This window comes from Sceloporus occidentalis, unplaced genomic scaffold (genome assembly GCF_023333645.1).
Source record: "Sceloporus occidentalis isolate IW3139 unplaced genomic scaffold, rSceOcc1.0.p SCAF_373, whole genome shotgun sequence".
NCBI classification, from domain to species: domain Eukaryota; kingdom Metazoa; phylum Chordata; class Lepidosauria; order Squamata; family Phrynosomatidae; genus Sceloporus; species Sceloporus occidentalis.
The window spans coordinates 381,074-393,659 of record NW_028317353.1 but is presented as its reverse complement, the minus strand read 5'-3'; the positions used below and the strand labels follow the sequence as shown (position 1 = coordinate 393,659).

The following is a 12,586-nucleotide window of genomic DNA, read 5'->3' as shown; positions in this document are numbered from 1 at the left end:
CCTAAAATTAGCACATTAGCTTAAAACAATTCTCGCATGGAAAGTTAAAATACTGGCATATTAAATGCCCATGGGGTGTCTACTTTTAAAAAATGTATGATTTGATGGGGTAAATTGAATTGGCCGGGTTCAACAATGTCCCAAATAACACGGGGGGAAGGATGGCCACACATCTAATTTCCAATTAGAAAAATGCACACGTACCAAATGTGGCCTTTTAGTTCCCCCAAAAAATGACAAACCCATGCATGTGGGGTATCACTGCGCTCAGGAGATGTTGCTGAACACATATTGGGGTGTCGTGTGACAGCGGCATAAACCAGGAGCTGTAAATTCATACATAAAGTAGGTGTGTGGGGGAAAAATACACACAAAAAAATACTACTGCAAACTTTGAAAAAATTCTGGTGGTAAAATGTGTGCATGCAAAGAGTTAAAATACCAGCATTTAAAATACCCTGTGGTGTCTAGTTTTCAAAAATATATGGCTTTATTGGCCACACTGAAATGGCCCGGCTCAAAGATGTACCAAATAGGGCATGGGCAGTGGATCCCCAAATGCCAAAGTTCAACATTGAAAAATGCGCATGCCCCAAATGTGGCCCTTTTGCCCCCAAACAGCCAGGCAAAATCATTCATGTGAGGTATCGCTGTACTCAGGAGATGTTGCTAAACACATATTGGGGTGTTTTATGATAGTGACATATACCAGAACCTGTTTATTCATACCTAAAGTAAAATGTGTGTGAAAAAACAAATGCAAAAAAAATTACTACCATAAAGTTTGACAAAGGCTGATGGTAGAATAAGTGCTTGGAAAGGGTTAAAATACCAGCATTTGGAATACCCTGGGCTGTCTAGTTTTCAAAAATATATGACTTGATGGGGTAAATTGCATTGGCCGGCTTCAAAGATACCCGAAATGGCACATGAGGGGAAGAATTACCAGATTTGGAAAAAATGGCTTTGAAATAGCAAAACGCTACCTGTACTTTTTGCCCCATAATGTGTAGAAAAAAGCAAAAAAACATAAAAACATTGGGTATTTCTAAACTCAGGACAAATAGTAGAATCTATTAAGCAGGTTTTTTCATTACCTATTAAAGATGAGTAAAAGATTTTTCAACTAAAAGTTAGAAACAGTCATTTTTTTCTAAATTTTTCACCATATTTTATACCTTTTTTTAATAGTAAATAATATGATACAATCGAAAAATGGTCCTACACGTTTTGCAGATGTACTGACCGCTTCTTTAGGGAGATCCTCGATGTACTTCTGACTTACTGTTGGCGTTATATACCACCAAAGATATGATGTTCAATATAATGTTTAAAAAATTCAAAAATCTAAACAGGTTGAAAATTTTAAAGTTTGAGGAGATGAGTGTTATGTAATACATGGCGTATTTAATGCTATGTCTCAGAAAATATATTTATATAGATATAATTAGCCCAAAAATGATAATGCCTGAACCCAGGCTGAGTATTTGCTGTGGGTGGAAGGATGTGTTCATTGTTTTATCCCTGCTTTGTATAATTCACGTGACGCCATACATTTAATGCCTAAATAAAGTGTGCTGTGGTCTACACTATCGGAGTGTGTCTGTGAGTTATGAGAGATACGGGTCAGGTTGGGTCAGGTGAGGGTTATGTGGCCAGAAATGAATCACGGTTTGGTTGGGTGTGAGCATTTTAGGAAAGTCAGGGATAAAATGGTATAAAAGTTGAAGGATCTGACTGGATCGGGTACGGTCTCATAATGTTTGGAAGAGCGGATATCGTGGCTGGTTTGACGCTGTAGTAGGGTGAGTTGAAGGATGAGTTGAGGAAAAGGAATAGTTAATTTTGGTTGCTTATGACTATTTTTTAATTAATATATTTTATCAATAAAGATGAATTACGACAAGGATTCTATCTGGAGGATGTACTCTGTAACTGAAAGATAAAAATGGGGGTTCTCCCACTGTCACGGGGTAGGGCCAGTTAAAAGTAGGTCCAGAATCAGGCTACATTACATGGAATAAGGGGTGTTCAGGGGCCAACACACCTTCGTCTAGGGCAGGGGCGTCCAAGTTTTTTCTGCAGTGGGCCACTTCATCAGAATTGTATACGTGCGAGGGCCGCACTCATTTTTCACTGTGAGAAAATATGGCCTTTAATAAGATATGCAGATTAAAATAAATTAAATGACACAAAACCTTTACTTTTCCTCTCACTGATTTCTGGGATTTCTGGGCCTACAAATTCAGGATTCTGGATAAGTAAAAATAAAATAGTTCTATTTATTTTAGGGATGCACTAAAATGAAAATCTGGACCAAAACCGAAAATTCAGGGCTCACTTAGCCAAAACTGAAAGTGACCCCCCACACTTTTAATAAAAGTAAGTTACACACCAAAATTGTACAAAAAATGATATATTATGATTGTTAACAGCAATCTCAGGCATACCCAGATTCCAGCATGTACTGGTTGGCTGGGCATTGTATTTTTTGTCAAATTTTAGTGTGTAACCATGCTTTTATTAAAAGTAACACACCACAATTGGACAAAAAAAATCAACAATATGACGTGGCATGATGGGACTGTGATTGCTGTTAGCTGTTAGCAATCACACTCCTATCATCCCAAGTCAGCCAGTACATGCTGGTACAGGGTGGCTGTAAGTGCAGACCCCATTCTGCTGGCAGCATCAATACACAATGGGGCAGCTAGCCAGGTTTCAGCATATACTGGCTGACTTGGCATGATAGGAGTGGGATTGTTAACAGCAATCACAGTCCCATCATGCCTAGGTTCCAGCACTTACACATCCATGCTATCACACACACAAATTCATTCATTCACAGATTCATTCCCTCAATCAGGCATACTCATTCAAACACCCTCCCCCACCCCCTTACCTGCACTGCAGCTCCTCGATGCCGCTCACAGACTTCAGCAGGGGGCGCGGCCTCCCTCGTTTTCCTCACATAGGAGGCGGGACTGGAGCGGAGAATAGACCCTCCCACAAGTAAGCAGCAGGGCTCTTGTGATCCTGGCTGCCGATCTCACGCGGGCCGCATGTTGGACGCCCCTGGTCTAGGGGCAAATAACAAGAAAACGCAGCTTTGAATGACAGCTTCAATACTGCAATGAAGTCTAGGAAAGGCAAACACAGAGGACTGCATTGAATGAACAGAGGTTAGTGAATCTCCAGGCTGGTAGCACGTGTGGTCATACAACTGGACATGTTAACCCTTCACTCCACTGATCACCTGACCTCTATGTGAATAGACCCAAAAGTGACATATAATGTCCCAATAAAGCCCCAGACACGCACCCTAAAACAAGAGTGCCCTTCTCCGGCCTTCGGAGGCACGCTTTATGTATAACCACATAGGATTTGTCAGCAGAAAAGAGACATTATTTACATACATTAAAAAAACCTAAATAGCAAAACACTCTAATTACCAAGAAACTGTGTTACAATAAAAAAGTCATCTTTCTTCCAGAGGGCCCACCATTCTCACCAAGCCACACTGCATATTATTAGTTACACCAACTTTCTATATCTCTGTAAAAAGTGCACATTTATCACAGAATTCCAGGCAAATATAGCTAGAATGCATCATACCTCCCAACAGTCCCACCTTTTGCTGGAATGTCCTAAAATCTCCCCTGACTGGGCCAGGAAAGCTGGGCTTTGACCCTTTGCAGGCAGAGCGATTTACTCATGGAGAAATTACCTCAGAAAACCACATTCAGCACTAGGATTCTTCACACAAAATGGCTGCCAACCATAGAGACAGGAAGTGCTCGTTCCAGAATGTCTCCTAAACTACACCACATTACAAATAAATATTACACAATGAATTTGGCTGCCGGTCACCACATAAAAGTGGATGCAGGGGGGCTGATTAAAATTATTCTTGTACCCATTAAAATAGAAAACTTACAGGCACCAACCTGAGTGCATCGTGATAATATATTGAATAATAATAATAATAAGAGACAAGCAGGTAGAAAATGCAGTCAGCCCAGCGCGTTTTAACGTTATAATAGATTGCATCACTCATGAAAATGATATTGAAAACCTCATTGGTCTTCTCTATGGTTTTCCCCCAGAAACATACCCTACATTCAATAAGCAAAGATTAAAATAAGCAATATATACATATTAATGTGTGTATCGCCTCCTGTTCTCAGCAGTGCCTTATTGATCTCCAGTGCTGCCGTCTGCATCGCTGTCCTGTCTTCTGGCCTTCGGGATATGACGTCATATCCTGGCGCTCGGGATATGACGTCATATCCACTTTTAAATGAAGCGCATCTGGAAACTATGGAGGACTGTGTTCCACCTGTACCTTTAATGAATTATTTTCATTTTGATACGAACAGAAATCTGGCCTCCAGGATATTATTACCCCCCAATAAGTTATCTCTCCTTTGTCTTTGTAAGGCAGGGGAAGGGAAAGGAGGAGAGCCCCCTAGACAGGGCATTGATAAAATAATGCTGGATTTGCCACAGGCTGCCACCAACCTCAACCTCCAGGTAAAATACTTTCTCATTTAGAGTGAAAACTTCCAAATACTTAAACTCGTCGACAAGTAAGTCTTGCAAGCTATAGACACGTTTAATAAATGTATTTGGTCATGAAGAACGTTGTGAAAGTTCTCCTCTACGGACACAAATAAATCCCATCTGAGCCTGTGCCAACACACCCCTTAAAAGTAGGTTAAATTACCCAGCAACAGGTCCCAACCTGAGATGTTTTTCGTTGTGTTTTTGACCATGTTTTGAAACAATACACATTTTAGCAGGAAGTGTTCCCTCTAATGGGTGTGCATCCATTTATATAGAGTTCTACAATTTTTTGAACCACATATCTGAGTGGGAACGAGCGTCTCATCACTTCAGCATCCATCATGGTCTTAACGTGGGTCGAGATACTGCTCCTGGGGCTCGTTTGCTGCCTCTTCATCCGCTCAACATGGAACTCAATGTACAAGGACCGCAATCTGCCCCCCGGACCGACCCCCCTGCCCTTTATCGGAAACCTGCTGCAGATAGAACGGGGGCAGATGGTGAAATCTCTGATGAAGGTCGGTCTATTCCAGTTGTTTATTGAAATGCAAGCAAAATAGTGACCTAATGACGTGCTTAATGGGTTAAAGGGACAGTCCGGTGTAAAGTCTTTATAATAAGAAATTCGTATTCTTAGTTTTTTGTATTGTGTGTGTAGAGGAATTTGTTTAATTCGGTTTATCCATCAAACCCCACAAGTGTTAACACTACGATTGTGTATTTTAGCTGTGGGAGAAGTACGGTGACGTCTACACGTTATATTTTGGCTCCAGTCCTGTCATCGTCATCTGTGGGTATCAGGCTATGAAGGAAGCTCTTGTTGACCAAGGCGAAGAATTTGGCGATCGAGGAAACCTCGTTACCATCAACAAGTTTACCCAGGGCTATGGTGAGAAGGAACCGGGTCTGGGGGACTTCTGGGTCTGGTTAGAAGGGGTTTTGGAAGCCTCTTGGAGGCATCTTCAGAGATAATGTTTAATGCAGAGAGTCTGTTGTGTCGTAATGAGACGATTAAATCATTAAAGGTGTTCCCTGCACTCTAATGGATTCCACACTTGGTTAGTAACGCAGCTTTGGCAACCTCGTTCCTAGTATTACTTAACGCCCAAACGCTTATTGTCTCTTTCACAATTTGTGCTGGGAACACTTGATTGTGACACAAAAGCTGACAGCTATGTCCTTAGAAAATGAAAAAAAAAAAAGGTTCTTAAGATGTATGTGTTGCTTTTATGTGATAAAAACAGCAAAGAAAACATGACTGATCAGTTTTAGAGTGTGTCGTGGCTTGGGTTGAGTGAGTACGCAATGCGGCTGCTCTACCAAGATGGTAAAATAGAAGCTAAACTGTAGTCAATATGCAAGTCTTGTGATGAAGATGTGCTTTTACTAATAGAGTATGTGCCTGTCAAATTCACATGCACCTTTTTTTCTTTTTCATTGTCTCTCACTCTTCTTTTTGCCCTCTCTGCCTCCCTTTTTTTCTTTTTCTTTTCTCACTCCCTCCATTTCTTTTCTTTCACGTTATACTTTATCTCCCTTTCTTCTCCCCGTCGCATCTTTCACCTTTCTATCCCTCTCTTGCTTCTTCTCTTTATGTCTTCTGTTTTGCTCAGTCAGCAGCCCCACCCAACAGACACAACACCGCCCAGTAGCCCTTTTATCTGCACACAACATGATTCAGCAGCTCCTCCCTCCCAGCATACAAGATACTCCGGCAGGTACTCCTCCCTGCCAACAACATGATTTTACAGGTCCACCCTTCCTGCAAACAACATCGGCCCGCGGGTACTCCTTCCCTAGGCAGAACACTATGCGGCTGGTACTCCCTCCCCTGAATCCACAAAGTGCACAACCACACCTTGCTAGGTAGATCACCTTGTCTGGCGATATTCACATCCTTGGCCAATGACCTTGAACCTCCCCACCAGATCACGATTGAAGATGTAACAACATGATGTTACCCACAAACATTCTTACTCACTGTTAGTTGTGACAAGAGTGCTAAATGGTGCATAATAATTGCATAAAAGGGTAGGTAGAGAGTTAGACAGGTAGGCAAAGATATAGATGATTGAATAGTTAAATATATAGATTTAAACATTGTTTTTTCCCCATCTATTTAAGGGATTGGTCACAGCAATGGGGAACGATGGAGAACGATGCGGAACTTCACTATGAGGAACCTGAGAAGTTTTGGGATGGGAAAGAAAAGCATCGAGGGGAAGATCCAGGAGGAGGCTCAGTATCTTGTGGAAGAGTTTAAAAAGTCTAAAGGTTTGTACCACAAGGTGGCTAACGTTGGACAAAAACTGTAGCAGAATGAACAAATAAATATAAAGATACAATTATAGTTGTTTCAGGACAAGTTCTTCCCTTCTTCAGAAGTCGTACACAGAGGGGGCACCAAAATTATCCTGTGACATAAAAGTCGTCTTGACTAACAGTAACTATTATTATCCAATCTCTTTACCCCAGGGACGCCATGGAACCCATCCAAATATATCATTAGCGCTGTCTCCAACATTCTCTGCTCAATCATATTTGGAAACAGATTTGAATACACGGATGAGAGGTTCTTTAAGTTACTTGGTATAGTGGAGGAGATTCATCAGCTTACAAGCAGTAGCTGGGGACAGGTAAGACACTCTAAATTCTAATTCAAACTATAGATTTTTTTTAGCAGGCTTTTAACTTAATATTTGCTGTAAAGGGTTAGCATCGATAAAAGTCTAATATCAGAAGAAGGCGTCTTATCTGACTCCATCTGACTGGATTGTGCCCAACATCACAAATTCCAATATTCATCTCAAGTATTTGAAGGTGACATTTTAAATATATATATTATGAAATAACTGATGAAATGTTCATGATTCTAGAATATGTTCCTGGCTACCACATGATCATTTGCGTCAAGGGCTTCACAATTGCCAAAAGAGGCAGAACCGCTTCTGGATCCCTTGTGACTTCCACACCTAGGAGAGTTGATGGCTTACAATGCATTCAGTCTCCATGAGCTTTTTTTTTAAGCTAAATTAGTTGCAATTGGAAAAATCTAAATGGGGCTATTTTCTGAAATAACTGATAAATACTTGTTCATAATTCTCACCAATTTCCGACTCTCTTAAAGCTTCAGAACATATTCCCAACACTGATGGACTACGTTCCAGGACCTCATCAAAAAATATGCTCCATTTCTGAGGAACTGAATACGTTTATATATGAGCGAGTAGAGAAGAACCAGGAAACATTGGACCCCAATTGCCCAAGAGATTTCATAGACAATTTTCTTATTACATTGTTACAAGAGGTGGGTGCTGCCTACGATAATTACTAGATTACTAAAGCAGTTAGACTGGACCCACTAAAATGAGCTATACTAAGAGAGGCAATAGGGGTTTTAGAGAGGGGTTATATTAAGTAATAGAAGCTGTTTTAAGGTGGGTTATATGGCATAAGAGAAGGGATTATAGGGAGGGTTATATGGAGTAATAGGATGGGTTACAGGAAGTTGCTATATAGAGTAATGGGAGGAATTCTAGGGATGTTTATATGTAGTCATTAAAGATGGAGGTGTCAGGACCTTACCTATGACTGCTCAAGCACATTCTTTTCTTCATCGGGTTCTGTCTTATTTCCCGGTGCATCTTAGTCCTAGCGATGCGTTGGTGTCTTTTTATGGTCAGAAGCAAGACCTGTCTGCACATTCGGCTTAAGTGCAATCAACACGTTCGAGGCTTCTCCGTGACTCGTTCTGGCCTTGAGGTCTATGCTTCTCCCACAGTGCCATCACATGGACGTTCTAGTGGAGATCCTAAGTGGTACAGGAGCTTCCTGAACAAGAATCTGCTGCTGAATACTAGGAATCCTTTCCCTCTCTCTCTATTAGGAGATTTATGCTGTTCTGAGAGACAATCTGGGTGAGACAGTGGCAGAAAACCCAAGTATCTGCCTGGTCCTTCCATTGAAGATTCTACTCCGTCCTCTCCTGTGCCTTCCAAAAAATCTCCTGCTGAGGAAGCAATGGCTATGTGTAGTGTTCATTGGTTATATGAGGCAGAAAAGAGTCACAGAAGAGACCTGGGGTCTTTATTGTTGACAGAAGGGAAACACCTCTGTCTAGTGAGTGGCGGAGAAGTCCCAAAATATAAAAACTTCTCTTCTTTCATACATTTTGTTGCTGTCTCAGGATAGTTTGTCCTCTCTTTGTTGGGTAACTCAACCCATCTTTATTCCATTGGTGTCTTCACAGGAGCAACGGAATCCGGCATCAGAATTTACCATGAGGAACATTATGATGACATTTTATATCCTGTTTCTGGCTGGCATAGACACCACCACCAACGCTCTGAAACACGCGCTCCTTATCCTAGTAACATACCCCGAGATACAAGGTATTACACACCGGGGCAAGAGGGGCCATTGAGCACAGTCCTTATCTACCAAATAGTTTCCAGGTCACCATATTTCTTGACCATTTATCTGTTCAAGTTATCAAATCCTATTACCTCCTTGGGTTTCCCGGTAAATTTGAGCCACTGTCATGTGGACGGCCATTTACTTATGTGTATATTTAGCAAAAAATCCCCAACGCGTTCCACCTGGGATCTGAGTAAGAACATTTTGGATTACACAAGGATTTATTTAAAAAAAATCAAAACTAAAACATTGCCACCCTGGTCAGAAATAATTAAAAATCAAGAATTATAAATCTAAAGCAAATACTTTTTTTTGTTCTCGTGCATGGTATGGCGGGTGGTCAGGGGCTGGAAGGAGTTTCATAATTCAGTGATTTCGTTTTTTTTATAGTCAATCTCCAGAAAGAAATAGACCAGGTTATCGGATGTGACCGCTTGGCAAATTATAGCGACCGGGTCGAGATGCCGTATACTGAAGCCGTGATACATGAGGTTCTGCGCTTCGCTGATATTGTTCCGCTCAACGTCCCTCATATGGTCACAAAGGACACCACCTTCAGGGGATTCAGCATTCCCAAGGTTATGGTCTACGTGATTGTTTGATTTTATTCTATTGTACTGCTAGGATGTAGCACCAATACCTGAGAGACAGATTTAGAGAGTAAATACCCAACAGGGATCCCAATAAAGAGCAGACACGGACTAATAATTAGGTGTAAGGGGCAAGTGACCCAGGGAGTGCTACCTTCTGCAGTTTTTTGGGGGGTATGAGTAAAATAGACAGTTGCCCAGGGACCCCACCTAAATCCAGGGACTCGAGGTTGGTTTTAATTTGCAACCATACAGCTCATTCATAGGTCTTATATCTGTAGATATGAAAAATGTGTGACCCCCTCTGAATTTGTAGGTTTTTATGACCAGAGGGAGAATGCTCCCCACACATACATGTAGAGACCGTTATGTACGCCCAAGTTTTAGGCATGTGTGAACAAATTAAATAAAGTAAAAATGGTTGTTCCAAACATCTTGGTAGAACTAACCGCAATACTGTGGATTTAGGCTCCTCGGTGGCTTTTCCCTTCATAGACTCGAAGATGTTGAAATCAGGGTAGGGGCCAAACCACCAAAGTTTCTTTGAGCAGAACACCTGGAAACCCCTGTCTGCCTGGAAGAGACCTTACTGATGCGGTGTGTTGTGTGTTGTGTTGTTGCTGTGCTCAGTGTTGCCGTGGTGTATGACTTCTGGCATTAAACTGTCTTCAGCAGCCTCACCTTGGTAGTGAAGTTGACTGTTCCTCACACAGTTTTATCCCTCCTATACAGCTGATTCAGTTAATGATTGTGTTTCATCCTACATATCAAGGTGGTGATCATTAGCACCTGTCTGGGATAATTGTTTAATCAAACGCCTACCTGTATGCCTACAAAATCCCTCGAAGAATTTCTGAAGGCAAAGGGTGGTAACCCCAAATACTGATTTGATTAGGATTTTTCTTCTGTTCACTCGCTTTGCGTTTTGTTAAATAATGAACTATAAATGTCTATTTTTGAACGAATTCTTACTTTACAGCATTTTTTCACTCCTGCCTAAAACTTTTACACAGTACTGGACATACTCTGAATAATCAGCTTATAGATAATGGTCGGTACATAGGATATTGTCATTGCTGCCTCTGTGAATACATTTATAACACAGCATAGGATCGCTGGATGCTAACCCAAGTAATCTTTAATCTAAACCATTCACATTCTTATTTCTTCAGGGTATTGAAGTCCACCCCATCCTCTGCTCCGTCCATCGGGATCCCACGCAGTTCGCCAATCCGTATAAGTTCGATCCCAACCATTTTCTGCATGAGAACGGCAGCTTTAAGAAGAACGAAGCCATGATGGCGTTTTCTGCAGGTGAGACATTATTACTGGCTAAATATCTGCTATTTCCAGGTTAAGAGATTTTTTTCTGTAGGACTTATCAAAACAAAATCATTCTTATACTTCAACGCCATAAGCTGACACACACTCACAATAACACCCGGTGGTATGCATCGTTGTATAGACAGTCACATACATAAGAACACACAAGCAGTCGTACACAGTTAGTCGCTGCTCCGTGCATGGCGGTTTTGGGTATCACCAGGGCCACCCTTTGGTGTTCAGGTGCACTGGGCAGGCCACCCCTGTGCCCCCCCCATCATCACCCCGTTCTTTTGTCCTCTCCTTCACTGTGCCACACCTGTCTTTTCCTCCCGATGTAGTTCAGGTATATAGTAAATAAATAACACCCTAAATTGTAGGCTGAGATAACAGGTCGCACACAGAGGGCTTGGCCAGCACCCAGATTGCATCCACAGGAGTTACCGCAGCACCCAGATTGCATCCACATGCCTGCCCTAACATACAATCACTTTCATAACACAAACACGCTCCCTATTTCATTAGCCCCCTTTACCTTTCCCTTTGTCTTTTTCTCTCCTCTTCTCTTTGATCATCCCTTCCTATTCTTCTCTCCCATTTCTCTTTATCTCCATTTTCTTGGTATCCCTCCTTCTCCTCTTTCTCTTTCTCTCCCTTTTCTCCCTACTTCTTTCCTTTCTCTTGATCCTCACACTCCTCACTCACTAAAAGGGACAAGTCTCACCCAGAAGACGGAGAGCGCATGGTAACCACATCGAGCCACTTTTTGGAACACCCTTAACATATGCCTAATGTGACCTGTTGGAAAAGTAGTCCTGCAAATGCATCCTTAGAATGTACGGCTTAAGCAAACGCTGCTGTTTTGTCTGCAGGGAAGCGGAGCTGCCCTGGGGAAAGTCTGGCTCGGACCGAGTTATTCCTCTTCCTCACAACCATCCTACAGAACTTCACTCTGACCTCCCAGAGGACATTCTCCGAGGCTGACATCGCTCCGCGGATGGGGGGCTTTTTAAATACTCCCATCCCTTATGAGATCTCGTTCATTTTACGCCAGTGAGCCAACATTTTCTGTATTTAACCTTCTGGTTATAGCGGGACGGGGTATTATAAGATCTTGCAGCATAACGATATAGAAATATACTTTCAGCTTATAAGAGAGCCTGAGAATGTATTCGCAGGGGCAGCATTACTAATGATCCTTTATCCTGCCTGTAAAGATTGGGCTTGTGCCCATAAGAGGGCAAAACTTCATAATTTCTCTTGGCTGGGGAAATATCTCAGAGGAAATGTAACCGTTCAGCGTTCCTGAACAAAGAGGATTGTAACAATGAGACGGCAGCTCAACAGGTTTTATAATGATAATAGCCAAACATTGATATCCTATCACTGATTAAAGCAATTAGCGGCATTACTGACATATAACGCGGTTAGTTAGGCATGTAGAAGTCTGTTACTGCCGATCAGTCAAACAATGGACATTCATCAAGGAAAGTGAGACCTTATACCGGAGAAGACAAGAAGAGGGCGTTGTGAGCGGAGTAATTTAAATACGATGACAATGACCACGGGTCGAAAGACGGAGATATTCCTGAAGTTTGTTGGGGAAAAAAATGTTGGAATTCAATGCCCCCTATGGCCTATCTTATGTGTTTTATATCATTTAGCTTTCCAACAATTGTGCTGATTGAAAA

At 41.7% G+C, this 12,586-nt stretch overlaps 1 protein-coding gene across 1 annotated transcript; it reads left to right on the top strand.

The window, feature by feature from the left end:
• Positions 1-4,907: 4,907 nt before the first annotated feature.
• On the top strand, positions 4,908-11,952 carry LOC149273499 (cytochrome P450 2F3-like). Its single transcript, XM_089506260.1, has 9 exons — positions 4,908-5,084; positions 5,293-5,455; positions 6,691-6,840; positions 7,042-7,202; positions 7,694-7,873; positions 8,819-8,957; positions 9,373-9,560; positions 10,745-10,886; positions 11,768-11,952. Exons 1-9 carry the CDS (start codon positions 4,908-4,910, stop codon positions 11,950-11,952), a joined length of 1,485 nt encoding a protein of 494 aa, XP_089362386.1.
• The last annotated feature ends 634 nt before the right edge of the window (positions 11,953-12,586 follow it).

Coding starts and splice junctions, on each gene's coding strand:
- LOC149273499 (XM_089506260.1), top strand. CDS start 4,908: ATGGTCTTAACGTGGGTCGAGATACTGCTCCTGGGGCTCGTTTGCTGC. Junction 5,085..5,292: donor TGGTGAAATCTCTGATGAAG/GTCGGTCTATTC, acceptor TGTGTATTTTAG/CTGTGGGAGAAGTACGGTGA. Junction 7,203..7,693: donor CAAGCAGTAGCTGGGGACAG/GTAAGACACTCT, acceptor ACTCTCTTAAAG/CTTCAGAACATATTCCCAAC.